Genomic DNA, 26524 nt, shown 5'->3' on the forward strand with positions numbered 1-26524 from the left:
ATCACTTGGCCCGTCTCCCGATGCGCCACGTCATTGGGTGTGATTGACAGCAGCGCCAGCCAATGGCTGTGCTGCTTTCAATCAACCAATGAATGAGCCGAAAAGCCTGGCCGAGAAGCAAGCGTGTTCACGGCGTGGGACTTTCGAGGGGTCAAGTAAGTAAAGAGGGGCTCGGGGGCGCTAATCTGCAGATGTTTTTTCACCTTAATGCATAGAATGCATTAAGGTGAAAAAACTTTTACCTTTACAACCCCTTTAAGGTTTTCCTTTTGGGTGGAGCTCCACCTTAATGTTTTCAGTGGAATAATGCTTTGCTTGTAACCAAAATTTTTGTCGTTAATTGAAATATTGCAAAAAAAAAAAAAAGTATTACAATTGTACTAGTAATTGCAAAAAGCAACAGGTGCCTCAAAAGTCAACTTTATAAAAACTTTTGCTGTACTAGTTTCACCTATGCAGAAACTATTAGAACTACAAGTTCCAACAATCCCATCCAGGCTTTCCTCTGGTAGGGAATGCTGGGAGATGTAGTTTCAAGCCAGCTGTATGGCTCGCTCACTCCCTATTTCCGGGTGTCTGCAAAATCATGTGATTGGGGGAGGATGATAGGACAGGCCGACCAATGAGCTTCGCCCCTCCCCTGACGGACATCACATTGCTAAGCAATCAAAGCTGAAAAACCTGCCCTTCCTCCCTAGCCCCGCCTCTCAGCTTCACCGCCCTTCCTTCGCGATGACGTCGCGAAAGCCAGCACCAATCACAGGCCTGTGTTGTATAATTGACGGCCCCGGCGACCAATGGAGCACGCCGGGTGGCGGCCGTTGGGTTGAGTGGATGGCAGAGGAAGCTGAGCGGTAACGGGGGAGAGCTAAGTGCGGAGAGAGAGAGAGCGAGAAGCCACCATGGGGAACCGGGGGATGGAGGATCTCATTCCTCTCGTCAACAAGCTCCAGGACGCCTTCAGCTCTATAGGCCAGTCCTGTAACCTCGACCTGCCGCAGATAGCCGTGGTGGGGGGACAGAGCGCCGGGAAAAGCTCCGTGCTCGAGAACTTCGTAGGCCGGTAAGTTTTCCCGGACTAGACCGCAACCGCCCGGGGCTGAGGGGAAGAGGCTGCCGGCTCTGCGCCGCTCTTAGTCGCTTTTGGTATTCACAGAAGGACTTTGCGCACTTTATCAGTTTTCTCCCTCAGGCTGTTCAATGAGTGACGTCACGGGGCTACGCTAGTTCTGCTGACAGAGGCGCAGCGCGGCTTGTCTTCACCCCCCCCTGAGAGGTCTCCAGGGTGACGGGGAGGCTCTGTGACACCAGGGACTCAGGGCCTGTGTATGTATATATGCTGGGGGTGGGGCATTCCTATCATGTACAATACATATAGTGTGTGCCAACAGGTGCCTTTTATATTACACTTTCCAAAGAGAAACATTTCATATTTTGTGCCCCCTCCCCAAGGACTAAGCGATCGTCCTGTCAGTGGCGTCACTAGGGTTGGTGTCACCCGGTGCGGTAAAACATGGTGTCCCCCCCCCCCCCCCTCTGTCTAGGCTGCCCAGCACCAAGCAGGCAGGGCATGGGGCGCACCTCAAATCAGCCCCTGTAAATGATAGTATAGGGCAGTATAGTGGCAGGTTAGGGTAGTATAGCGTGGTATAGTGGCAGGTTGGTGTAGTGGGGTGGTATAGGACAGGTGACGGTGGTATAGGGCATGTTGGGGTGATATAGGGTAGTTTGTGGTGGTATAGGGCAGGTTGGGGTGGTATAGTGCAAGTTAGGGTGGCATAGGGCAAGTTGGGATGGCATGGGAAAGGTTGGGGTGGTATAGGGCAGGTTGGGGTGGTACAGGGCAGGTTGGGGTGGTATAGTGCAAGTTAGGGTGGCATAGGGCAAGTTGGGATGGCATGGGAAAGGTTGGGTTGGTACAGGGCAAGTTAGGGTGGCATTGGGCAGGTTGGGGTGGCATAGGGCAGATTGGGGTGGTACAGGGCAGGCTGGGGTGGCACAGGGCAGGCTGGGGTGGTACAGGGCAGGCTGGGATTGCACAGGGCAGACTGGGCATGTCAGCTAAAAAAAAACGGGATGGTGTCACCCCTCTAGCGGGTGTCACCCGGTGCGGCCCGCACCCCCCTAGCAACGCCTCTGCGTCCTGTGTAGATCAATGCCCATGGCACATAGAAAACATTTGTTCTATACCGATATCTGTGTTGACATTGGTGGCATATTGGCGCAGGCATACCGTGTTGTTTTCACGTGGCGCAGCTGCCACATTGTCGCGGTGCGCTGCACTACGTAGGCGTGAATGAAATATTGGAGCTTTTGCACACAGGCATACGGAGTTGGGCTTCTTTTTTCACACGGGTGGTCCAAACAGGTGGTTGATGAACGTGGTACTGCTCAGATGACTACACGTTGCCACGGATACAATGATTTTGTATTAGAGGTGCACCGAAAGAAATTATGGTACCAAAAAATTCAGGATTCACTTGGCCGAGACCGAAATTGGAGTGTGTGTGTTTTTTTTCTCGAGTCGTCTTCCAGGACGGCACCTTGAGAGTAGACTGGCTTCACCTGACAGGAAACACAATCAAAAAGAGGTTTAAAAACCCCGCCCCTCCCCGTGCACCTCAGTTCATGATTGTGTTTCCCCCAGCGAAAAGTTTTTTTTGTTTTCTAAAAAGACCTAAGGCCTGGGGCTGGTGGTCCCCCTCTTGGAAGGTGAGCCATGGGTCCTGGGAGGCCTTGAGCTCAGTGAGGCTATTGCCTGTCCAGAGGGTCTCCCCGTATTGAGGGGGGGGGGGAGCTGAAGGAAAACTTTGTTTGGAAACCCCCCCCTGCTAGGTGTATCTGGGATAGTGGCTACCTCAGAACACCTAGGTGGCTGGAATCCCTCTCTCCCGAGCGTCCTCCTACCTGCTGGGCGGGTAAAGACGCATCTCCGCGCTGTGGACTCGGCTGCTGTTCTCCCAGGCTCGTTTCTCGGTGGAGCCAGCATTTCGACGCTGCATCGATGGCGGCGCATGGTGATGACGCACTTCCAGTTCCGGTCTTCACCAAAATGGCGGCCGCCATCGGCGTTGGCTCACACGCGCGGAGCGCAGCAAGGGAGAGAGTGGCGCCCGATTCGACGGTGCCATGGAGCGCGAGGACCGCCCGGCACTAACCGCTGCTGCAGAGGAATCCACCAGGGGTGAGTCTACCTCCAGAAATTGCATTGGGGCACTTGGACTGGGTCCTTATTCCCCACACACCCCCTTCCCTTCCCCTACTCCTTTTGTATTAAAGCCTCTGTCTTTTACTTTCAGGGGAAGAGGTTATTGCCCAGGGGGAGGCTTCTAGTGTTTCTGCTAAACATACATCTAAAGCTAAAAGATGTGGGAATTGTAGCATTAAGCTAGCCACAGACTATTCCAAGCTTTTGTGTGCTAAGTGCATTCAAAAGCTCACAGGGAAGGAAACTTCGCTGATAATGAAAGAATTCCTGACGGTTCAGTCAGAGATGCTTTCCACATTAAAAGAGTTTAAGGAAGTCTTAAAAACCAAAGAACCTGATCCCCCTAGCAGCTGGACCCTCCTCACAGGAAAGCTTATCCACCTCGGCTCCAAAATTGTTGAGGGCTAGGGACGTTCTTCTGTCAGACTCTGAGGATTCAGAGGCTCAGGAAGAAGGTCTCATTGATAGCCAGACAGATGAGGAGGATGAAGATGCTAGATCAGGCAAATTCATTTTTTCAGCGGATGACATGGGTGGTTTACTGGCGGCTATCTATACCTCTGAGGGGATTCAGCAGCCGGCCGAACTAGTGTCAGCACAGGATAAGATGTACCAGGGTTTGGCTAAACCCCAGCCAAAGGTTATCCCAGTTCACCAATCTCTTCAAGACTTAGTTCTAAGAGAGTGGGCTGAACCTGAAAAGAAGTTACTAAGGTACAAAACCTGGAAAAGGCGCTGTCCCTTTAAGGAGGAACTAGAAAACAAATTTTTCAAAGTCCCTAAACTAGACGCTTCCCTAGCTCAACTGTCTAGACAGTCTGACCTTTCCTTTGAGGATGCTGGGAATTTAAAGGATTCACTAGACAGACGGGCAGAGACCTCCCTTCGCAGGGCCTGGGAGGCTAATGCGGCAGCCCTGGGGCCCGCCCTGGCCTCATCCTGCATTGCCAGGAATACGGATACCTGGCTATCCAGGATGTTGGAACATATCCCGCAGACTTCAAAGTTTAAGGATATCCGAGATTCCCTTAGAGTCATAGGTAGCGCTGTCGCTTATCTAGCAGACGCATCAATTGAGTCCGCTCGAGCCTCTGCTAAAACGGGCGCTCTTATTAACGCCTCAAGAAGGGCACTATGGCTCAAAACATGGGAAGGAGATTTGGCCTCCAAATCCCGTCTCTGTGCCCTGCCCTTTGAGGGATCCCTCCTCTTTGGGACAGGTTTAGACCAGGCTCTAACTAGGGCCTCAGAAAAGGGTAAACGGTTCCCTCCCAAACCTAAACAAAATAGGAGGAGATTTTTTCGAGGCCCCCAGAATAAAAACCGACCTTCAGACCGAAGAGCGGCCTTTAATAGGAGGTGGATCACAGGGAAGGATAAACCAAAAGGGGGAATCCTTTTTCCTGATCCTAAACCCGCTGGGAAAGACTCCAAGTGACTCGAGAGTCGGGGGAAGGCTCTCCCGATTTCTTCCAGCTTGGGAAAGCATAACACGGAGTCCTCATATTTTGCAGATAGTGAAGGAAGGCTACAGATTGGAATTCCGCCATCTTCCCCCACCAATTTTCCTCCTCACTCATTTACCCCAAAATCCCCTCAAAGCGGCAAGCCTTCTAGGGAATGTGTCAGACCTAGCACAACAGGGGGTCATAGTCCCAGTTCCGGTAGACCAACAGGGTCAGGGGGTGTACTCTCACATCTTCGTAGTACCAAAACCCTCGGGAAAATTCCGTCTAATCATCAACTTAAAACCCCTGAATACTTATCTCCTCTACAAGAGGTTCCGCATGGAGAACATTTACAGTCTCAAAGGACTTCTTTTAGAAGGGGTATTTATGATAACCATAGACCTGAAGGACGCCTACCTCCATGTCCCCATTTACCAGGACCATCAAAGATTCCTGAGATTCGCCATTGTTTCCCCTCAGGGGATCCAACACTGGCAATTCACTGCTCTTCCCTTTGGGCTTGCCTCCAGCCCAAGAGTTTTCACGAAGGTGCTAGCAGAGGTGGTCGCCTTTCTACATCTGAAGGGCATCTCCCTTGTTCCCTACCTCGACGATCTGCTGCTGTTCAATCCCAGTCGAGCACTTCTTCTCACGGACCTGACCACCGTCCTGACTACACTGGAATCCTTAGGATGGATTATAAACAGAGAAAAATCTTCTCTCCTCCCAGAACAGAGAAAGATCTATCTGGGATTCTTAATAGATTCCTTAGAGAAAAAGCTTCTCCTACCAGTAGACAAGGTCCAGAGACTCATCTCAGTGGTCAGGTCTGTCAGGGGAACAGCAGATATTTCACTCAGGGAGATCATGAGATTGTTGGGACTTATGACCTCATGCATCCCAGCAGTTCCGTGGGCCCAGCTCCACTACAGGCCACTACAGGCCTTCCTCCTCTCCTCCTGGGACGGGAAGGAAACATCCCTAGACTCCAGGGTCTCCATTCCAGAGTCGGTAAAGAACACTCTAGAGTGGTGGCTCATTCTTTGGAACTTGGGAAGAGGCCTTCAGTGGAACCAGTCAAACCCCCTCAGGATAACCACGGATGCCAGCTCCTGGGGATGGGGAGCCCACATGGCGGGCCTACAGGCCCAGGGTTCCTGGGATCGACACCAAAGGGAGTCGTCTTCCAACTTCCGAGAATTATCAGCGGTCGGAAGAGCCTTGGAAGCGTTCGAGGAGAGAATCCTGAACCAGGAAATACAAATTCTCTCCGACAACGCGACCACGGTGGCGTTTCTGAACCATCAGGGAGGCACCAGGTCCCGTTCGCTCCTAAGGTTGTCCCTAGAAATTCTAGGCTGGGCAGAACAGAGGGTCCGCTCCCTGTCAGCAGTTCACATCAGGGGAGTCCTAAACCTAGAAGCGGACTTTCTAAGCCGCCAACCCATTCTCCAGGGAGAGTGGGAACTAAGTCAGGAGGTCTTCGATTGGGTATGTCATCATTTCGGCATCCCAGAAATAGACCTCTTTGCTCACAGGAGGAACAAGAAGATAGAAAGGTTCTTCTCCCTCTCCCGGGATCAGGGATCGGAGGGTGTGGACGCGTTGGCCCAGGCCTGGACATTTTACCTAGCCTATGCCTTCCCTCCCCTGAATCTGATCCCGAGGGTATTGCAAAAACTGAGTCGTTCACAAGGGAAGCTGATCCTGATCGCTCCCTGGTGGCCCAAAAGATCTTGGTTTCCAATATTAGAACAGTGGTCAGTACTTCCTCCCCTCCCTCTCCCGGTCCGGGTGGACCTTCTGCGGCAAGGGCCGATCTTTCATCCAGAGCCAGGCTTTTTCAGTCTGACGGCCTGGTACTTGAGAGGTGGAACCTGCAGCGGAAGGGTTGCTCAGAGAAGGTAATAGATACCCTCTTAGCGAGTCGTAAGGAAGTTACCAGGAAGATCTATGCCAAGACCTGGGGAGTGTTTTCACGCTGGTGCGCGGCAAGACAAGCTCCACTACCCGAAATATCAGTTATCTTGGAGTTCCTTCAGGAAGGGGTAGATCTAGGTCTAGCTACGAGAACCCTAAGAGTACAGGTTGCCGCCTTGTCCTACTTTTTAGACAAGAGGCTGGCTCTGGATCCTCTTATTAAGAGGTTCCTGACGGCCAGGGATAGGTTGTCTCCTATACAGATATCCAGAGTTCCCCCTTGGGACCTCTCCCTGGTGTTAGACCAGCTATCCAAACCTCCGTTTGAACCGATAGACAGCATTCCGGTTAGGCTGTTAGTATTTAAATTCTCATTTCTTTTGGCCATCACCACGGCTAAAAGAATAGGAGACATGCAAGCGCTCTCAATCAAAGAGCCTTATTTTCGTTTATTCGAGGACAGGGTAATCCTAAGTCAGGATCCCCTGTACCTACCTAAGGTGGCAACGAAGTTTCATAGGTCACAAGAAGTTATACTTCCTTCTTTTTGCGCAAACCCACAGAATGAAAGAGAACGAACCTTTCATTGTTTGGATGTAAGACGCTGTTTGTTAATTTATTTAGAAAGGGTGAGCGAGTTCAGACGCTCATCACACTTGCTAATCAACTTTTCAGGACAGAAAAAGGGTTGCCAAGCATCTAGAGCCTCCATATCTAGATGGATAAGACAGGCAATTTCAATAGCATACAGTAAGGCTGGCAAAACAGTACCTAAAGTGAAGGCACATTCCACGAGATCTATAGCAACCTCCTGGGCAGAGAGAGCAGGAGTTTCAGTGGAACAAATCTGTAGATCAGCAACGTGGTCAAGCCAGAACACCTTTCTAAAACACTACCGAGTGGAACTCCTGTCACCCCAAGACTTGACGTTTGGCAGAAGAGTCCTGCAGGCAGTGGTCCCGCCCTAAGGTAGGCCTGAGGGTTACTTGCTTATCTCTCAAGGTGCCGTCCTGGAAGACGACTCGAGAAAATACCAGTTACTCACCGGTAGCTGTTTTTCTATGAGTCTTACAGGACGGCAGGCCTATTTCCCACCCTGATGACTTTGTATGGTTTGTATTTTCATATACTGGTTCCCGTGCTCTTATGGTGGTTACTTTATCACGAACTGAGGTGCACGGGGAGGGGCGGGGTTTTTAAACCTCTTTTTGATTGTGTTTCCTGTCAGGTGAAGCCAGTCTACTCTCAAGGTGCCGTCCTGTAAGACTCATAGAAAAACAGCTACCGGTGAGTAACTGGTATTTTTTCGCCCCCCCCCCCCCCTTCCCCAAGCAAAAAATGAAGTCCGCGGCTACACTTGGGCCTCTTTCATACTTGTGCAACTTGGGACTGCAAAGTCACATGACAAGTTGTACCCCCATGATTTCCAATGAGTACCGTTCATATCTGTGCGACTTCAAAGTCGTCCCTGGTACTACTTTGGTCCGACTTTAATGCAAGTTGAGGTCCCTATAGACCTCAAGTTTACACAGGCATTCCCTGAAATCGCACCCGCTTCAAGTCGTGGCAGTGCGAAAGGGGCATTGCCTGTCCAGGGATCTATCGATGTCGGCGCCCCAGCCAATGTTTCCATCAGCTCTCAGGTGGTGCTGCTGCCGCCGCTAATGCCTGTAGGGGAAACCAGCAGTGAAGCCTTGCAGCTTAAAGTGGAGTGCCAGGCTTTTTTTTTTTTTTTTGTTTTGTTTATTAAAAGTCAGTAGCTACAAAAAGTGTAGCTGCTGACTTTTAATAAACAGACACTTGCCTGTCCCACGATCCATCGATGCGCTCGCTCCTCGGCGCCATCATAGCCACTGTGGTCACCTGGCCGTGACAGCTTTCGGCTTCGAGTCGCACTGCGCTTTTCCAGTGGACAGGCAATCTTCTGGGACCCTAGGTGGCCCGTAGGAGGCAGTGGGACAGGAAGTCCCACTCAAAAGTAGGTCCCCCCCCCCCCCCCCCACTCCAAAGACAAATATTACATCCCAAAATGTGGCATGTAAGGGGGCGAGGAGTGCTGAAAGCGAAATTTTGGGTGGAACTCCGCTTTAACCACTTAACCCCCGAGCCTGTTTTTCAGATTCGGCGTTTACAAGACTAAAACTGTTTTTTTTGCTAGAAAATTACTTAAAACCCCCAAAAATTATATATATATTTTTTCTAACACCCTAGAGAATAAAATGGCGGTCATTGCAATACTTTTTGTCACACCGTATTTGCGCAGCGGTCTTACAAGCGCACTTTTTTTGGAAAAAAATCAGTTTTTTGAATTAAAAAATAAGACAACAATAAATTTGGCCCAATTTTTTTATATATTGTGAAAGATAATGTTACGCAGAGTAAAATGATACCCAACATGTCACGCTTAAAAATTGCGCCCACTCGTGGCATGGCGTCAAACTTTTACCCATAAAAATCTCGATAGGCGACGTTTAAAAAATTCTATAGGTTGCCTTTTTTGAGCTACAGAGTAGGTCTAGGGCTAGAATTATTGCGCTCGCTCTAACGATCGCGGCGATACCTCACTTGTGTGGTTTGAACACCGTTTTCATATGCGGGTGCTACTCGCGTATGCTTCTGCGCGCGAGCTCGTCGGGACGGGGCGCTTTAAATTTTTTTTTTCTTATTTATTATTATTGATTTTGTAATTTTTTACACTGAAATGTATCACTTTTATTCCTATTACAAGGAATGTAAACATCATCCCTTGTAATAGAAAAAAAGCATGACAGGTCCTCTTAAATATGAGATCTGGGGTCAAAAAGACCTCACATCTCATATTTAGACTTAAATGCAAGAAAAAAAAAATGGAAAAATTGTCTCTTTAAGACGCTGGGCGGGACTGACGTTTTGACGTCACTTCCGCCCAGCAAAGCTATGAGGACGGGTGCCGGCCATCTTGCCCGCACTCGCGTCCTCACTGACTAGGAAGCAGCACCCGATCGCCTCCGCCGCTACCGTCGGCTCCGGTAAGCGGCGGGAGGGGGGGGCCCTCTCCCACCACCGATAACGGCGAATCCGCCGCGGAGACCGACGTTATCGTTTACCGGACCGCCCACTGAAAAGATGGATACCTCGGTTGTGGCAGCAGCTGCTGCCATTACCGGGATATCCATCTTTAAAAAGAGGACGTATATATATACAGTGGGCGGTCGGTAACCGGTTAATATCAGTCTTGCTATAAGTCGCCGATCGCCTCCATTATCAGTAACAAAATATATATCTATCCCATAGTTTGTAGATGCTATCACTTTTGCGCAAACCCATCAATATACAATTATTGTGTTTTTTTTTTTACCGAAAATATGTAACTGAATACAAATTCGCCTAAACTTATGAAGAAATTTAATTTTTTTTTTTTATAGGTATTTTTTATAGGTTTTATAGCAGAAAGTAAAAAAATGTATTATTGAAAAAAAAAAAAATATCAGTGATGCCTAAACAGTCGTGTCCAGAGGTGCCACATCCTAATGGTAATTAAAAAAAAAAAAAAAAAGAAGAAAGTAGGGAGGAGATTTAAAGGCACCAATGGACACAAAATGATATCAAATATATAGAAAAGTTTATTCGTACATACAGTTTAAAATGGAGAAAAAAGAACATGCAAACAATATACATGTTACCTGCAGACAAAAAAAAAAATGCAAGAGATTACATTACTCAAAAGAGCATGGCACCTTGAAAAAGGCTCCCTACGCATTTCAACTCAGTCTTCTTCAGGGGGTTCTTTATTCTATAGTGCAGTGAATGAACACTATCAGGTCCATCTGTCAAACTGCATCTGGAGACATGTGGCCCTATACATTCACCTGTAAACACAAGTACCAATCTTTACATGTGTATAGCATGTTCTATAAAGCAGGAAGGCGCCATTCACTCTTGTCATGCGACTTTGTAGACACTTAGTCACATGAAAGTTTGCAGCTCGTCTGTTTTAATGGACAGCGTTCAAATCTGTGCGACTTAAAAGCAGTAGTAAACTCTTGTTAAAAAAATAAATAAAACGTTTCCCCTTGCAAGGTTGGTGCATAATGTGCTAGTATGAGCTGCATACTTGCACACGATAAAAGATTTATCTTGAAATGAAGGCCTCCAGTGGCGTCCTGTCACCACTGCAGACACTTTCATCTTCACCCAGTCTTCCTTCCGGGTTCACGAGCTGCGGCCGCCTGAATGGCTGAGCCAAATTGACATCAATGGCAGAAGGTCGCGCAGTTTTGATGCATATTTTGTACAGGTCAAAAGTTTGCCAATGTAAAAAGCTGAAAACTCCTGTAATCTGCCATAAAAAGAAGCTCCTGTACTTTTTTGAGCTTCAGGCATTTTGCTTCAGATGACAAAATGCTCAAATGTGAACAGGGGCTATTGAAACGAGTAGGATTTGTCTTGCTGGGCGTTAGAGCTGAGGCTTGCAGCAGAAAAAAACGCCCAGGTGTGACAGAGCTGTAAAATTGGCAGAGAAGCACTACACTTTTTCAATGGTTCTGGGACTTGTGTGTGACACTTGTAGATCTCCCCCAAATGTGGCAAAGGACGGTGCAAACAAGCTGAACTGGGTGGAGCTCCACTTTAATATTATCAGTGTGACAATTGCGCAGCAGTCAGTCAACAGGCAAAGACCCACCAATCCAAAGCAATGGAAATCGCATGACTTTGATGTCCAACAGGTGTTAATGGAGTGGCAGGTTGGCCACCCGCCCCCACTAGACAGTTGCCAAATGCTCAATATTGGTTGGTGCACTTTCACACCAGCCTGCACACTAAGGTGTCCGTTTAATAAACTGTGAAGTTTTTTCTCCGTTCAGTTCACAGCAGTTCACGGCAGTTCTCATGAGGAGAATTATCTCCTCTGCAGCCGGTTTAATAAACTGAGAACTTCAGTTCTCAGATGGTGAACAGAGGTGAAGTTTTTTCTCTGAAAACAGCCGAGATCTGTGTAAAACTGGGTGGACTGCCTGTAATCTCGTGAGATATTGTGAGATTATGGTGCAGCCGAATTCAAACAGTGAAACTAACGTTTAAAAGAACATGTAATTAATGTTTTCAGACATGTGATAATATATATATATATATATATATATATATATATATATATATATATATATATATATATATATATATATATATATATATATATATATATATATATATATATATATATATATATATAAAATTACATATATGTATAAATACTGTATGTGTGTGTGTATATGTATATATGTATGTATATATGTATATATATATATATATATATATATATATATATATATATATATATATATATATATATATATATATATCGTATTTATCAGCCTATTGTGCGCACCCGCGTATAGCGCGCACCCCTACTCTGGACGTGAAATTCCTTAATTTTTTTTTTTTTTTATTACTTACAGTTTTGTTGTCTTGCCTGGCGTCCATCGGCGGCCTTGTCTGGTCTGGCGTCCGTCTGCGACCTTCGTGGTGTCCTCCCCGCTGCTCCTGCGCTGTCTCTGAGCCGATCCCTGCTTCCCGCGCTGTGTTTGAACGCCGCCGACATATACCGAGCGCAGTACACTCGGGCACGCTCGGCTCCTCTCGCATAACCTAGAAGGGAGCCGAGCCTGGCCGACTGTACCCGAGTATACTGCGCTCGGTATATGTCTGCGGCAGCGTTCAAACACAGCGCGGGAAGCAGGGATCGGCGGCAAAGTTCAAACACAGTGCGGGAAGCAAGTATCGGCGTATATCGCGCACCCACAATTTTGCCCTGATTTTAAGGGAAAAAAAGTGCGCGTATACGCCGATAAATACGGTATATGTGTGTGTGTGTGTGTGTATATGTATGTATATGTGTGTATATATATATATATATATATATATATATATATATATATATATATATATATATATATAATACATATATACACACACACACACACACACACACACACACACACACACACACACACACGTATATTGTTGTTAATATTCATTTTTAACCCACTGGTGTTAAAATTAGGAAGAAATAAGCCTTCTTCCACTTATCACACCAGCTTCTCTCCCAGATTCTCCACCTCTGAGCTGGTGAATCTGGAAGGGAGATATTTCAGGTGAAGAGCTGTGAAATCTTCAGATCACGGTTTATTAAACTGGCCGTTTGTGACAAAACATCCATGTGCTGTGATGTGAAGTGAAGAATGTGTTCTCTGCTCCTTATCACAGTTTATTAAACCGGCAATGCTCTGTGATAAGCAGTGATCAGCCGTGATCATCATGATCTCCGCTTATCACGGTTTATTAAACGTACACCTATGATATATGTGCACTGGTGTTTATTGTGTAGGGGAGGCGCAATGTGGTGTTGCAGTGTATCACAATGTTAACACATGTTATAAAATGAAGGCTCCGGTGTATATAGGTGTGTGCGGCTGAACAGAGTAAAGGGGGCCCCAGCTGCTGTGTAATTTTTCCTATAGACCTGAATTTATAGATTGCTATTCATGGTTATACAGGGGTAAAGGCCGGTACTTGCATTTACGTGTACACATATATGGACATAGTTCTCCAAACCCAGTTTGTGTTCAGGAAAACACAAGTACAGCCACATATAACCTATTCTGTAATGTATGTCTATGGGCAGACATACGCAGCAGCTGGAACTCAAGGACTTGGCAAATACAAGTGCATTTAAAAGAATTATTAAAAAAAAAAAAATGTTTTGGTATTCATACTTGCCTCGGTGGATGGAGCATCAGGCTGATACTGCTGCTATCCCCCGGCATCTCTGCACTGAGAACCGAGCCACTGAACACCGCTGATGGCTCGGTTCTCGCTCCTCACCGAGCAGAGCCATACTGACTGTTGGCATGGCTTTTGCTCTACTTCTCAGCGCTCATTGGAGAGGCGGGGAGAGGCTGTCTCAGCGGCCCGCTGAGACTCCCATCAATCAGGGCAGCTGGCAGGTCCTGACTTGGAAGTCGCCATGAGGTGCTGCAGTGACGTCAGCGGACTTCAGACCGCTCTCTGCTGAAAACGGGTCACAGGAGTGCAAAACTAATTGCACTCCTGTGACCCAGAGGAGAGGCCCAGCCTAAAAAGCTCATGCTGGACTTTTCCTTTAAGATGTATGCCACCTTTTACACCAGTGTGGAAGAGTCCTCACTATGTGACATTTACTTGGAGCCGTGTGATGTGTTCTTCATTCATTCGGTCCTTCATCTGACTCTGGCAATAAATTCAGTGATAGAACAGGTTTCTCATCTTGCTGGTATAATTCCATTCTCGGGTGATAACCTTTTCCTTCTATAGTGTCTCTCTATCATATGTTGTATATCAGGGGAGGACGAGATAATGCAGAAACTGGGTGTGTTTCTATATTGGTGTACTGGAAGTGGATGGAGCCCGCCAGTCACTAGATCTCCTGTCTGCATCCTTATGATGCCTCATTGCACATCACTGAAAATATTCTAAAAAATGCTGCGTGTACCTCCCTTTTTTTTTTTTTTTTTCACTATAATGCTCCGACGTTGAAAGTCTTGATTGACCAAGTCTTAAATTTAGAAAATGCATACATGCTGTGAGTTATGACTGTGCAGTTCTGTACTGCAAAGTTTGACAAATTTGCTTTTTGCTTGGAATCTAGGAGCCAGCTAAAAAAGTTAAGAGCCAGAAAACGCACCCCGTCCCGACGAGCTCGCACGCATATGTAAACGGTATTCAAACCACACATGTGAGGTATCGCCACGATCGTTAAAGTTTTTTAAACGTTGCCTATGGAGATTTTAAAGGGTAAAAGTTTGTCGGCATTCCACGAGCTGACACAATTTTGAAGTGTGACATGTTGGGTATCAATTTACTCGGCGTAACATTATCTTTCACAATATAAAAAAAAAACTGGGATAACTTTACGGTTTTAATTTTTTAATTAAAAAAAGTGTACTTTTTCCCCAAAAAAGTGCGCTTGTAAGACCCCTGCGCAAATACGGTGTGAAAGAAAGTATTGCAATGGTCGCCATTTTATTCTCTGGGGTGTTAGAACCCCCAAACATTATATATATATATATTTTATTCTAATTAGAGGGAAGGAGATGGCAGTGAAAAATTACACATTAGATCTGCTGTTTTACTTGTAATGCCAACGGCCACCACCAGATGGTGCCAGGTCACAGAAGGAAGCTTGGGACTTCACAAGGATGGAATCATGTGTCTCTGTGTGCCCTGCCGCGCGATCGGCCGGTAATTGAGGCCGTGGCTTTGTGGCCTTCTGCAGGCCTAAGCTTCCTTCCCCGGGCGCCAGGTCGCTAATTCTAGTCGCAATTGCGTCCGGGCACCCGGATTTTGTGGAACCCTGGGGTAACAAAGCTTTAAAGTGGAGTTCCGATGTCGACACTCCAGTCGATGTTTCATCTGCTCTTGGGTGCTGCGGCCATTGCCTGTAAGGGAAATCGGCAGTGAAGCCTTGTGTCCTAAGCCTAGGCTAATGGCCAGACACAGGAAGTGGGCTGTATAAGGTGGTTATTGGCAGGGAAAAAAGTTTTACTATCCTGAGTAAAAACAACGGCAGTGGCTTTAATAGATGGGAAGTTGAAACAATTACTGAAGGTTAATTATACGTACTTGAATAGAATCGTAATAAGTGTCACTTTAACCACTTCATCCCCGGACCATTTGGCTGGCGACGTGGCTCCCAAACAAAATTGACCTTTGCTTTTTCCCCACAAATAGAGCTTTCTTTTGGTGGTATTTGATCACCTCTGCAGTTTTTATTTTTTGTGCTATAAATAAAAATCGTGACAATTTTGGGAAAAAAAAAGCAATATTTTTTTTTGCTGTGTGTGTGTGTGTGTGTGTGTTCAGGGGTTATACCGGTATGATGCAGGCATCATCTCAATACTGTTTTTTAGAGCGGTCAGTCGGCTGTTATACCGGAGGAACAAAGGGGGACGTGTTCCGCCGCTCTTAAGCCTCGTACACACGTACGGGTTTCCTGGTGGACTTTTTACCGCCGAGAAACCAAAGGGGAAAACCGAGAACCTGTAACTTTTCCCCCTACACACGACTGGGTTTTCCTACCAGGAAAACTGCCATCAGAGCTTTGGTCGGGAATCCCGGCCGTGTTTATGCTCCATTGCAGTGTTTCCTATAGGGAAAAAGCCAGGTTAAACGGCGGGGAAAAAGAGAGCTGGTTCTTTTTTTGGCAGTTTTCCTGTCGGGTAATACAGCGATGGAGCATACACACGGCCGGTTTTCCCGGCCAAAAGCCCTCATGGCAGTTTTCCCGATGGGAAAACCGGTCGTGTGCAGGAGGCTATAGTTCCAGTCTTCTCTCTGTAAAGACGGAAGCGACGTCGCTTCCAGTTTACTCGGCTGCCAATCGTGACGGTTTTTTAAAAAGTGATCGTATTCAGAATCTGTTTTTGCCGAAGTGTAAAGGAGGGATTTGGGGTCCATAAAGAGTACCTTTCACCACCTATTACTGTCACAAGGAATGTTTACATTCCTTGTGACAGCAATAGACGCAATAAATGTTATTAATTTTTTTTAAAGTAAGAAAATTACAAATTTGGGGTAAAATAAGTAAATACGTTTTATAGCTCCCTCGTCCCCGTGCAGCAAAGACACACACACACACACGCAAGTTGCAGACACACATGTAAACGGTGTTCAAATCACACATGTGAGGTATCGCCGCGATCGTCAGAGCGAGAGCAATAATTCTAGCTCTAGATCTCCTCTGTAACTCTAACCTGGTAACCGTGATTTTTTTTATTTTTATTTTTTTTAAAGCGCTGCCTATGGATATTTTTAGGTACCATATGTCATGTTTTTGACCACCCCATTAATGTGTTCAGATCTTTTTGCAAGGTTTCCACATCCTGCGGAGAAGTTATTGCCCTGTTTAGCTCGGTATCGTCCGTAAATACAGGGATTGCACTGCTTGCCCCATCCTCCCAGGTAATTTATGAACACATTTCTCCTCTATTTTCTGGAGAGTGGGTGTGTCTTTGTCCACATATAATTACAGTAATCTTGTATGATTGTGTAGTACAGGTATAACTTCTCTGAGTCTGACACACTTGATGAATACACAGATAACACCAGGAACCCTGGCATTTTATGAAGGCTATTTTTAAACAATGATTCGCATTACTATAGATTAGTATTGGGATCTGGGGATTCCTTCTACATCACATGATTATGTGTAATGCTTTACCTTGATAAGTAGGAATTTTATGATTGTCTGTCAGTGTGTGGTTTTGTTTTGCATCGGTAGCATAAGATAAAGAGCAGTTTGGATAAAAACTAGAGGAAAGGAAAGCGTCTGTCTATAGCAATCGGTCAGAAGTGACCAGATCATGTGACATCAAGGTGACAGCTGAAGTCAGTGACTTTTCATCCTGGCACTTAAAATGAAATCTTGTTACTGACAGACCGAGCAACTTGGTTCAGGTGTACCTTCTGCTTTATGTTAAAACTCCACTCCAAGGGTTTCATCTCAGTACAATCCCCCCCCCCCCCCCCCCCCCCCATGCCTCGTTTTTTAAAGCTGAATTCTTTTTTTTTTTTTTTTTTTTTTTTACAGGTTACCAGTTTAGAGTTAGAGGAGGTCTAGTGCTAGAATTGTTGCTGGCGCTGTAACGCACGCGGCCATACCTCACGTGTGGTTTGAACGGCGTTTACATATGTGGGCGGGATTTACGTGTGTTCGCTAATGAGAGCGAACTACCCGGGATAGGGGCGTTTCAATTTTTTTTTTTATTCCTATTACAAGGAATGTAAACATCCCTTGTAATAGGAATGGTTTGTGACAGGTACTCTTTATGGAGAGATGCGGGGTCAATAAGACCCCACATCTCTCCTCCAGGCTGGAAAGCATGAGATTGTGAAAAAAAAAATTGACAGATCTCATGCTTTCAGCTGCGATTGCGGTTTTGTATACATTCCGGTACCCGGGCGTGACGTCATAACATTGCGCCCGGGCCTCCGACCATCTGGTCACCAGTCATCTCTATGCCTCCCATCCGGCGCCGGCAGATCGTTTCTCCGGGTCTCCGATGGCACAGGGGAGCCCGGAGAAGCACTGGATGGGGGGGCAGGAAGTCCCGCCGCCTATAAGAACGATCAATCGGTGGAACTGCCACTATGACCATTCTTATTGTGCACAGGATCACCGGCTAAAGAGATGGATATCTAAATGATCCCTGTAGCTGCAGGCATCTTTCAGATATCCCCACTGAAAGTACAATACGTCATGACGTCCAGTGGTATGAACGTGGTTTAACCTATACTTCTCCGGTAGTTGGTTCTTGCCTCCAGGTTGTGGCTGCGCTCTCGGCAGTCGTCACGTCAGAACTGTTGGTCCTGCATTGTAAAAATTGTCCCAGCTTCAAATTCTAGCTGTGTGCTGAAGAGGCTGCAGGTGACCTAGGGCTGCAACTAACGATTATTTTCATAATCAATTAGTTGGCCGAATATTGTTTCTATTAATCGGATAATAGCCTAAAAAAAATTAGCTTTTTTTCTCAAGTCGTCTTCCAGGACGGCACCTTGAGAGTAGACTGGCTCCACCTGACAGGAAACACAATCAGAAAGAGGTTTAAAAGCCCCGCCCCTCCCCGTGCACCTCAGTTATTGATTGTGTTTCCCACCAGCGAAACAGTTTGTTATTTTTTATCAGACCTAAGGCCTGGGGCTGGTGGTCCCCCTCCGGGTACTGAGCAGTGGGTCCTGGGGGCCGTCCCTGCCTCAGCTTAAAGGTGTAATGCCTGTCCCGGGGGGTTTTCCCCGTGTGATAGGGGGGGGGGGAGGAAGATTGCAAACAATACCCCCTTCTTTCCTTTCTGTAGGAATCCCTGGGATAGTGGCTATTCCAGTACTCCTATGTGGCCATGTTCCCTCTCCTCCAGGACCCCTTACCTGTTGGGCGGGTGTGAGGGCTTCCTCAGCGTGGCTCCGGTGTACTGTCCTCCCGGGGACATTTTCGAATGGAGCCAGCAGTCGACGCCGCGTCACAGGCGGCGCGCGGTGATGACGAAGTTCCGCTTCCGGTCTTCACCAAAATGGCGGCCGCCAGCGGCGTCGGCTCCTCGCTGTTCTCACTGCAGCAAGGAGGAGAGTGGCGCCTACACGACTTCGCTATGGAGCGCGAGGATCGTTCGCTAGCAGCCGCTGCCGAGGACACCACCAAGGGTGAGTCTGCCTCAGAATGTCAGGGGGGCATATTGGACTGGGTCCTCTCCCTCCCCCCCCCCCCCCCCCCTCTCCTCTCCTCTCCTCTCACACTTGATGTTTGAACTGTGATATATTTTTTCTCTCCCCTTACAGGGGAGGAGGTTTCTGCCCAGGGGGAAGCTGCTATTCTCTCCCTAAAACACACTTCCAAAACCAAGAGGTGTGGTAACTGTAGCATTAAGCTGGCTGCAGATTACTCCAAACTTCTTTGTGCCAAATGCATACAAAAATTGACAGCAAAGGAAACTTCCCTGATTATGAAAGAATTCCTAGCTGTCCAATCCCAAATGCTCTCCACGTTAAAGGAATTTAAGGACACCTTAAAAAATAGGGATCCTGAGCCCATAGCAGCCGGCCCCTCTTCTCAAGAGAGCTCATCCACCCCAGTGCCACGAGTTTCCAGGGCTAGGGAGTCTCTCCTATCTGACACCGAAGATTCAGAGGCTCCAGAAGATGGGGTAGTTGATAGTCACTCTGAGGATGAGGATGAGGATGCCAGATCAGGCAAATATATTTTTTCTACAGATGACATGGGGGGTCTGCTGTCTGCTGTCTATGCCTCTGAGGGGATCCAGCAGCCAGCAGAGCTGGTGTCACCTCAGGACAGAATGTACCAGGGTTTAGCTAAACCCCAGCCAAAGGTTATCCCAGTCCATCAGTCACTTAAAGATATAGTTCTGAGGGAATGGGCTGAGCCTGAAAAGAAACTACTAAGGTACAAGACCTGGAAGAGGCGCTGTCCCTTTAAGGAGGAGTTAGAAAATACTTTGTTTAAAACTCCTAAACTAGATGCATCTCTAGCCCAACTCTCCAGGCAGTCTGACCTCTCGTTTGAAGATACAGGGAACTTAAAGGATTCCTTAGACAGGCGGGCAGACACCTCCCTTCGCAGGGCCTGGGAGGCTAATACGGCCGCCCTTGGACCCGCTTTAGCCTCTTCCTGCATCGCTAGGAATGCAGATACCTGGTTAACCAGACTTCTGGAGCATGTACCTCAGACCTCCAAGTTTAAAGAAATTAGAGATTCTCTTACAGTCATAGGCAGTGCGGTTGCCTATCTTGCAGACGCATCGATTGAAACAGTCCGATCCTCTGCTAAGACGGGTGCTCTCGTCAACGCCGCCAGAAGGGCGGTATGGCTCAAGACGTGGGAAGGTGATCTTGCTTCCAAGACCCGTCTATGTGCCCTGCCCTTTGAAAGTACTCTTCTCTTTGGGGCAGGACTTGATCAAGCTCTAACTAGGGCCTCAGAAAAGGGGAAACGGTTCCCCCCAAAACCTAGACCTAACAGGAGAAGATTTTTTTCGAGGCCCCCAGAATAAAAACCGACCTTCTGACCGAAGATCGGCCTTTAATAAGCGTTGGATCGCGGGAAAGGATAAGCCAAAAGGGGGTATCCTTTTCCCCGATCCCAAACCCGCAGGTAAGGACTCCAAGTGACTTAAGAGTCGGGGGAAGACTCTCCCAATTTTTTCCAGCCTGGGAGAGTATAACACGGAGTCCTCACATTCTGCAAATAGTGAGGGAGGGTTACAGATTGGAATTCCGACAACTTCCCCCCCCAATATTTCTCCTCACTCATCTACCCCAAGATCCCCTCAAGGCAGCTGCCCTTCTGGGAAGTGTCACAGATCTAGCTCAGCAGGCAGTCATAATCCCAGTTCCGCCAGGACAACAGGGTCAGGGGGTGTACTCACATATTTTCATGGTGCCCAAACCTTCGGGGAAATTCCGATTGATCATAAATTTAAAACCTTTAAATACCTTTCTCCTCTACAAGAAATTCCGCATGGAAAACATTTACAGTCTCAAGGGACTGTTGTTAGAAGGAGTCTTTATGGTAACCATAGACTTGAGGGACGCCTACCTCCATGTCCCAGTCTTCAGGGACCATCAAAGGTTCCTCCGATTTGCCATTGCCTCCCCTCAGGGGATTCAGCACTGGCAGTTCACCGCACTCCCCTTTGGTCTGGCCTCCAGCCCAAGGGTTTTCACGAAGGTCCTGGCAGAGGTGGTCGCCTTTCTACATCTGAAAGGGATCTCCCTTGTCCCCTACCTGGACGACCTACTGCTTTTCAACCCCAGCCGAGAACTCCTTCTCTCGGATCTGGCCACCGTCCTGACTACTCTGGAATCTTTGGGATGGATTGTAAACAGAGAAAAATCTTCTCTCCTCCCAGAACAGAGAAAAATGTATCTGGGATTCCTGATAGATTCCATAGAGAAAAAGCTGGTTCTTCCAGAGGACAAGATCCAGAGACTCGGGTCAGTGGTCAGGTCCGTCATGGGGTCAATAGAAATTTCCCTCAGACAGATCATGAGGTTACTGGGACTGATGACCTCATGCATCCCAGCGGTCCCATGGGCCCAGCTTCATTACAGATCCCTGCAGGCCTTCCTGCTCTCCTCCTGGGACGGGAAGGACTCATCCCTAGACTCCAGGGTCAGCATCCCGGAGTCAGTAAAATGCACACTGGGGTGGTGGCTCATTCCTCAGAATTTGGAGGAAGGCCTCCCATGGAACCAGACAAATCCTCTCAGGATAACCACGGATGCCAGCTCCTGGGGGTGGGGAGCCCACATGTCGGGTCTCCAGGCCCAGGGGTGCTGGGATCGACAACAGAGCAGGTCCTCTTCCAACTTCCGCGAATTATTAGCGGTCGGGAAGGCCTTGGAGACGTTCGAGGAGAGAGTCATAAACCAAGAAATACAGATTCTCTCCGACAACGCAACCACGGTGGCGTTCATAAATCACCAGGGAGGCACCAGGTCCCGTTCCCTCCTAAGGCTGTCCTTAGAAATTCTGAGTTGGGCAGAACAGAGAGTCCTCTCCCTTTCAGCAATCCACATCAGGGGAGTCCTAAACTTAGAAGCGGACTTTCTAAACCGCCAACCCATCCTCCAGGGGGAGTGGGAATTAAATCGAGAAGTCTTCGACTGGGTTCGACATCGTTTCGGCAACCCAGAGATAGACCTCTTCGCGAACAGGAAGAACAGGAAGGTAGAAAGGTTCTTCTCCCTCTCCCGGGATCAGGGATCAGAGGGTGTGGATGCGTTGGCCCAGGCCTGGACATTTCAGCTGGCCTATGCTTTCCCTCCCCTGAGTCTGATCCCAAGGGTCCTACAGAAACTGAGTCGCTCACGGGGGAAGCTGATCCTGATCGCTCCCCAGTGGCCCAAAAGAGCTTGGTTCCCAATGTTAGAACGTTGGTCAGTTCTTCCTCCCCTTCCTCTCCCGGTCCGAGTGGACCTTCTGCGGCAGGGACCGATCTTTCACCCAGAGCCCGACTTTTTCAGTCTGACGGCCTGGTACTTGAGAGGTGGAACCTGCAGCGGAGAGGTTGTTCGGAGAAGGTAATAAATACCCTTTTGGCTAGTCATAAGGAGGTCACTAGGAAAATCTATGCTAAGACCTGGGGGGTTTTTTCACGCTGGTGTGCAGCCAGGCAAGCCCCACTACCTGAAATATCTGTCATCCTGGAATTTCTCCAGGAAGGAGTTGATCTAGGACTAGCCACAAGAACCTTAAGAGTACAGGTAGCCGCCTTGTCCTACTTTTTAGACAAGAGGCTGGCCCTGGATCCGCTGATCAAGCGATTCCTGTCGGCTAGGGATAGGTTATCCCCTATTCAAATCTCCAGGGTTCCCCCCCTGGGACCTCACCTTGGTTCTAGACCATCTATCCAAACCTCCGTTTGAACCGATAGACAGCATTCCGGTTAGGCTGTTGACATTTAAATTCTCCTTTCTTCTGGCTATTACTACGGCCAAAAGAATAGGAGACATGCAGGCGCTCTCAATCAAAGAGCCTTATTTTCGTCTTTTTGAAGACAGGGTAGTCCTAAGTCAGGATCCCCTGTACCTACCTAAGGTGGCAACGAAATTTCATAGGTCACAAGAAATTATTCTTCCTTCATTTTGCGCAAATCCACAGACCGAAAGGGAAGAGACCTTCCACTGTTTGGATGTAAGACGCTGTTTGTTAAAGCGGATGTGCCACTAAACAAATATATTAAAAGCCAGCAGCTACAGATACTGCAGCTGCTGACTTTTAATATAAGGACACTTACCTGTCCTGGAGTCCAGCGGTGATCGCAGCAGATGACGAGCCGATCGCTCGTCACCCTGCTGCTCCCCCCTCCATCCACGGTGAGGGAACCAGGAAGTGAAGCGCTCCGGCTTCACTGCCCGGTTCCCTACGGCGCATGCGCGAGTCGCGCTGCGCCCGCCGATTGGCTCCCGCTGTGTGCTGGGAGCCGAGTGTTCCCAGCATACAACGGGGGACGGACGGGAAGGGGAAAAAAAACCCGTCCTTTGCCCGTATCGTAGGGCCGGAAGTGGGTGCAGATACCTGTCTGTAGACAGGTATCTGCACCCCCCTCCCCCCTGAAAGGTGTCAAATGTGACACCGGAGGGGGGGAGGGTGCCGATCAGCGGGACTCCACTTTAGAGTGGAGATCCGCTTTAAGTTATTTGGAAAGGGTGAGCGAGTTCAGACGCTCATCTCACTTGCTAATTAATTTTTCAGGACAGAAAAAGGGTTGCCAAGCATCTAGAGCCTCTATATCTAGGTGGATAAGACAGGCAATTTCATTAGCATACATTAAAGCTGGCAAAACAGTACCTAAAGTCAAGGCACATTCCACGAGATCTATAGCAACCTCCTGGGCAGAGAGAGCAGGAGTTTCAGTGGAACAAATCTGTAGATCAGCAACGTGGTCAAGCCAGAACACCTTTCTCAAACACTACCGAGTGGAACTTCTGTCACCCCAAGACTTGACGTTTGGCAGAAGAATCCTGCAGGCAGTTGTCCCGCCCTAAGGTAGGCCTGAGGGTTACTTGCTTATCTCTCAAGGTGCCGTCCTGGAAGACGACTTGAGAAAATACCAGTTACACTTACGGTAGCTGTTTTTCTGTAAGTCTTACAGGACGGCAGGCCTATTTCCCACCCTGAGGAATTTATATGGTTTGTATTTTTATATACTGGTTCCCGTGCTCTTATGGTGGTTACTTTATCACTAACTGAGGTGCACGGGGAGGGGCGGGGCTTTTAAACCTCTTTCTGATTGTGTTTCCTGTCAGGTGGAGCCAGTCTACTCTCAAGGTGCCGTCCTGTAAGACTTACAGAAAAACAGCTACCGGTGAGTAACTGGTATTTTTTTTTTTTTTGGGGGGGGCAATTTGTTGGGCAGATTACAAAACACAAATTGACGCAAAAACACATTACATGCTTTTCTGCAGCTTCTCCATTGAAGTATATTGAACCAAAAAAAACAAAATGGCACCGTTTTGCGTTTTTAAAAAGTCCTCGCCCTTTCCAAATACGCAGCAGCTGAAAGAAAAATCATGGATGTGAACGTGTCCCATAGGAAACCATGTAAATGAACTGTAGTGTGTTTCTGCAAAAAGCACCAAAAAACAGAGGTGTGACCCCGGCCTGAGATGTTTAGTAACATAATGGGGTTAAAAAAACAAAAATAAGTACAAAAAGAGCAAATAATCGCTATTGTAAGGGGTTTATATTTTTTACTGTGGGACAGTGAAAGTAATATTTACAGTAGCGATTTGCTATAAAAGGGCTAATTTTAGTTTTTTTAACCCCATTATGTTACTGGCCGATTTGATTATGAAAATTGTAATCGATTAATTTCATAATCGATTATTTGTCGATGAATCGATTAGTTGTTTCGGCCCTAGACCGGACAATCAAAAATGTGTTGTATGAGAGCCGTTCTCCCAGCGAACGCAGAGGGGAAGAAAAGAGGAACATTATGGCTTTCATTTGATTTGCTATGTTACCCGCCGTCGCATACAGCCCCTCCTCTTTGTCCAGGGAAACCCTCTCCCCCCCCCCCCCCCCCCCCCCTCCATGAATTTTCATTCAATACCCAATACAAAATAATATATATATAGTATGTATTACACACACATATACATACACACATATACATACGTGTGTATATATATATATATATATATATATATATATATATATAAATTATATTTTTTTTTTTTCTTCCATAGAGATGAACATGTACATTCATGTGTTTTTAAAGGGCAAATGCTTGAACCCTAAAAGCTTTACGGTCTGATTCGGTGGTGAGCCCCATCCGTCAATCTCCAATCAGAGCTGCTCATTGAGGGTGCTGTAATTGGTTTGAGGGAAGATGGGTGGAGTAGTCTCAAACTCCTCATTCATGCCTATGGTTCTTACGCCAGACGAGGTACAAAGAGTTTGTTTGCCAGATGCAAACATAAGGGTTTGTAGAACATTCTGTAAAGCCTGTAGACACCTTCAGTCATTAAGCAAGAATTAAAGTGACAGCATTTGCGTCAGTAAAACAAGCGTGCGGAAGCATCGTATGTTTCTGCTCTGACAGCTGACAGGCTTTGTTTATTGTAAAGCTGAATTCCAGGCAGGTATTAAAGACATGTATTCATTAATTCTCCATTAAATGTTTTTTCTTTTTAATGGGACAGTGCTTTTTAGTTTGACTTGGTACCAGCCTGTACAGCAGAGCTCAGATGGGGAGGGGCAGAAGCACCACAAGAAGCCAATTGGATGTAGGAAGGAAAATGGGAGTTTAAAATACAAAAATCATCAGATTTGAAACCATATCAATTTCATAGTTTATTTTAAACATGTTAAAATTTATTATTAAAATCAGCACATAGAAATCATGCGTTTGCAGTACAAAAGCTGGTTGCCCCTACATGTTTTGCCATACTCGTGGCTTCTTCTGAAGCTTTTGTAAGATCTTCTATACAATATCACTTAAAATACATTTTAACCACCACAATACAGGGCCTATTCTGACACATCTCTCCTTTATGTAAAAATCACAATTTTTTTGCTAGAAAATTGCTCTGAACCCCCCAAACATTATATATATATATATATATATATATATATTCGTATTTATCGGGTTATTGCGCGCTCCGGCGTATAGCGCGCACCCCTAAAGTGGACCCACATTCCTGCGGAAAAAAAGATTTTTGTACTTACAGTTTTGGTGTCTTGCGCGGCGTCCATCGGCGGCCTCGTCGGGTCCGGCGGGTGTCCTCTTCGTCGGGTCCGGCGTTCTTCTGCGGCGTCCTTCCCGCTCGATCCCCGCTTTCCCGCGCCGAGTTTGAGTACTGCGCAGGCATATACAGAGCGCAGTACATTCGTGTATAGTCGGGCAGGCACGGGCTACTCTCGCGCTCACGTCCTGTACGTCCAGGACGTGTGGCAGAGCTGTGTACTTCAGGACTGGATGGACAGAAATATGAACCCTTTAGTAGGTAAAGAAGCTCTTGTATATGTATTCTATTTATTTAGCTCTTTGCCAGAAGTTGTTTACAAGCAATACAGGAATCCAGTTGGACTCTGTAGATTCTATGGGATGAAAATCTCCATCAAATGCAGAAGTTTATTAATATTTAATCCATTAGTCAGTTTTGGTTTAAAGCTAACCTTTGCTTCGGAGAAGTCTGCATATCGCTATGTTTAATAGGCCGTTGTAAGGAAACGATGAATTATTATCCAAATGTAGGGTACGGTTGTAGTAAAGTTGGTCATAGACGTAGTAGACGCCTTCGGCTCTGGCAGCGAAAAATGTACTGTATGTTTTACTGCTTGCTTACAGTGCAATACAGTTAGACTTTAACCACTTGATCTCCAGATTTACCCCCTTTCATGACGACCAGGCCACTT

The 26524-nt window shown here is 47.1% G+C and overlaps 1 protein-coding gene across 5 annotated transcripts in view; it reads left to right on the forward strand.

The window, feature by feature from the left end:
* Positions 1–788: 788 nt before the first annotated feature.
* The window catches only part of DNM2 (dynamin 2), a 184342-nt gene continuing 158606 nt past the window's right edge, over positions 789–26524 (forward strand). For all 5 annotated transcript variants that reach the window (XM_040346452.1, XM_040346448.1, XM_040346449.1 and 2 more), the window contains exon 1: positions 789–1063. In XM_040346452.1, the coding sequence (XP_040202386.1) occupies positions 903–1063 (161 nt within the window). In that variant the 5' untranslated portion in view covers positions 789–902. The remainder of the gene's footprint in view (positions 1064–26524) is intronic.

The sequence above is a fragment of the Rana temporaria genome, chromosome 3 (assembly GCF_905171775.1).
Source record: "Rana temporaria chromosome 3, aRanTem1.1, whole genome shotgun sequence".
Classification (NCBI taxonomy): Eukaryota; Metazoa; Chordata; class Amphibia; order Anura; family Ranidae; genus Rana; species Rana temporaria.